The sequence below is a fragment of the Austrofundulus limnaeus genome, unplaced genomic scaffold, assembly GCF_001266775.1.
Source record: "Austrofundulus limnaeus strain Quisiro unplaced genomic scaffold, Austrofundulus_limnaeus-1.0 Scaffold25, whole genome shotgun sequence".
NCBI classification, from domain to species: Eukaryota; Metazoa; Chordata; class Actinopteri; order Cyprinodontiformes; family Rivulidae; genus Austrofundulus; species Austrofundulus limnaeus.
The window spans coordinates 2649714-2651721 of NW_013952427.1; the positions used below are offsets into that span (position 1 = coordinate 2649714).

At 38.6% G+C, this 2008-nt stretch overlaps 1 protein-coding gene across 1 annotated transcript in view; it reads left to right on the forward strand.

Moving 5' to 3' along the window:
* unc13a (unc-13 homolog A (C. elegans)) overlaps nt 1-2008 on the forward strand; it is a gene marked incomplete in the record, with an annotated part of 63516 nt that overhangs the window by 37223 nt on the left and 24285 nt on the right. Inside the window, 2 exon segments of the mRNA XM_014004609.1 lie at nt 651-777; nt 880-976. Coding sequence (XP_013860063.1) covers nt 651-777; nt 880-976 — 224 coding nt within the window.

Consider the following 2008-nt stretch of genomic DNA (forward strand, 5'->3'; position numbering starts at 1 on the left):
TATTACCGTGTTTCCAGCACACATTGTTAGTTTTTATTTTTATTTTTATTAAAAATGTATTTTGTGTCTGTCTGCTGTTTTTGTAAACGCAAGCTATTAAAGTGAGAAAAAATTGTGTTTTTGTGACAAGCTGGTGGTGCCTAAAGAAATAGTTTAAATTTATTGTTTGTTGCTTTTCACACGTGGACACGAGTTCTCTCTCTGAGTTTAAATGTATTTTTATGTCTGAATGACTCACAGTTCAGACATCAAGTATCCTAACCAAAACGTAACATTTAGTTGAAAATGGTTCGGTGTAAAGCCTGAACTCTGGCAGATGTCGAACTATTACTTCAGAGCTCCGTGAATAAAATATGGTTTCTCTGCAGCAAATTTAAGAAGTAAAAACTGACTGAAAACATTGGTGGTTCCACTCATTTATTTAACTCAGTTGAGTGGAACCAGTTGACATAATTAGTTTAAGTAAATCCACTACGTCTGGTTTATTTATTTATTTATTTATTTATTTATTTATTTATTTATTTATTTATTTATGAGTGTACGTTTAAAACCCTTCACAATCTTCAACATGCCAACATCAGATCTTTGGTATCTGAATGTCAGCACATTAAAAACAAACACTTGATGGGTTTTTATTCTTCCAATTTCAGAGCATGAAAAGAATCGCCTGTGTAAGAGTGCAGATTACATGAATCTGCACTTCAAAGTGAAGTGGCTCTACAACGAGTACTGCAAAGACCTGCCCTTCTTCAAGAGCAGAGTGCCTGAGTACCCTGCGTGAGTAAACTGGAGTGCTTTGCACACCTCTGGACAAAAAGACGAAACAAATATATTGACTTCAGGACTGCAGATGGCTGATCTCATCCTGTAACTCTGCAGGTGGTTCGAGCCGTTTGTCATTCAGTGGCTGGACGAAAACGAGGAAGTTTCTCGTGACTTTCTGCACGGGGCTTTGGAAAGAGACAAGAAAGATGGGGTAAAAGTTTCTTATATTTTATTGTTTTGACTCCTCGTTAGTCCTCGGAAGAAATGCTGAGTCACTGTTGTTGCTGTAAACCAGGGCTTTTTAACTGAATTACTCAGTGGGCCGCAGTTACTGTAAGCCAGCAGCTCAGGGGCCGGATGTCCAGCAATAAATTAAATACAGTCCACTCTCATTTTTTTATGATTTAAAATCTAATTTAATATTAAATGAGATCATTGGCAGGTAGAYTGCCTGTCACAGATCATCTATATCAGGGGTTCCCAAACTTTTCCATGCCATGGCCCCCCCAAACAGCATTAGCTTCTGGCCGGGGACACCATTTGCAAATCCACAAACAATGCTACAAAATATGTAAAGAAAGATCACTATTCAATAATAATTACATTTATTCAGCATAAGAATTATATGAATGAACATGTTCAAAACACTGTATTAAATTTTACTTTCTGATTTTAGTTGGCCAGGAGTTCTTAGTTTGTGTTTTTGTTTGATTTTTGCAGCAGCAGCAGTGTGCTCCACAGCAGGACTGCTGGTCGGTTYTTTCTGCCTTTTGCTTGTTTGTTTTGCGCTTGCTATGCTAGCTCAATGAGCAAAGCAGCTTGATAAATTTAACTTTCAGATGAGCATGGCAAATAGCTTTTCAATATATTATAATAAATTCTATTTTAAAATAATGTTTGGTAATGATAATGATTTTACGGAGCCCGCCGGGGGTCAGTGGTGAAAAAAGAAAAACAGCCGCCGGAAATCCGTGCGCACGGATTGCTAAACTGAGAGCACAGATTAGTAATCCGTGCGCACGGATTACTAATCTGTGCTCTCAGTTTTTGCAGTCTGTGCGCACGGATTACTAAACTGAGAGCACGGATTACTAATCTGTGCGCTCAGTTTCTGCAATCAGTGCGCGCAGATTGTGTCGACAGGTTGGACGCATGGTGTGTGTTGTTTCTGGTTTTATTGTGAAAGGCTAAACAGGAAGTGAATACTGAGAGTGCGGGGACAACTTGTCGTTTCGGGTTTAGG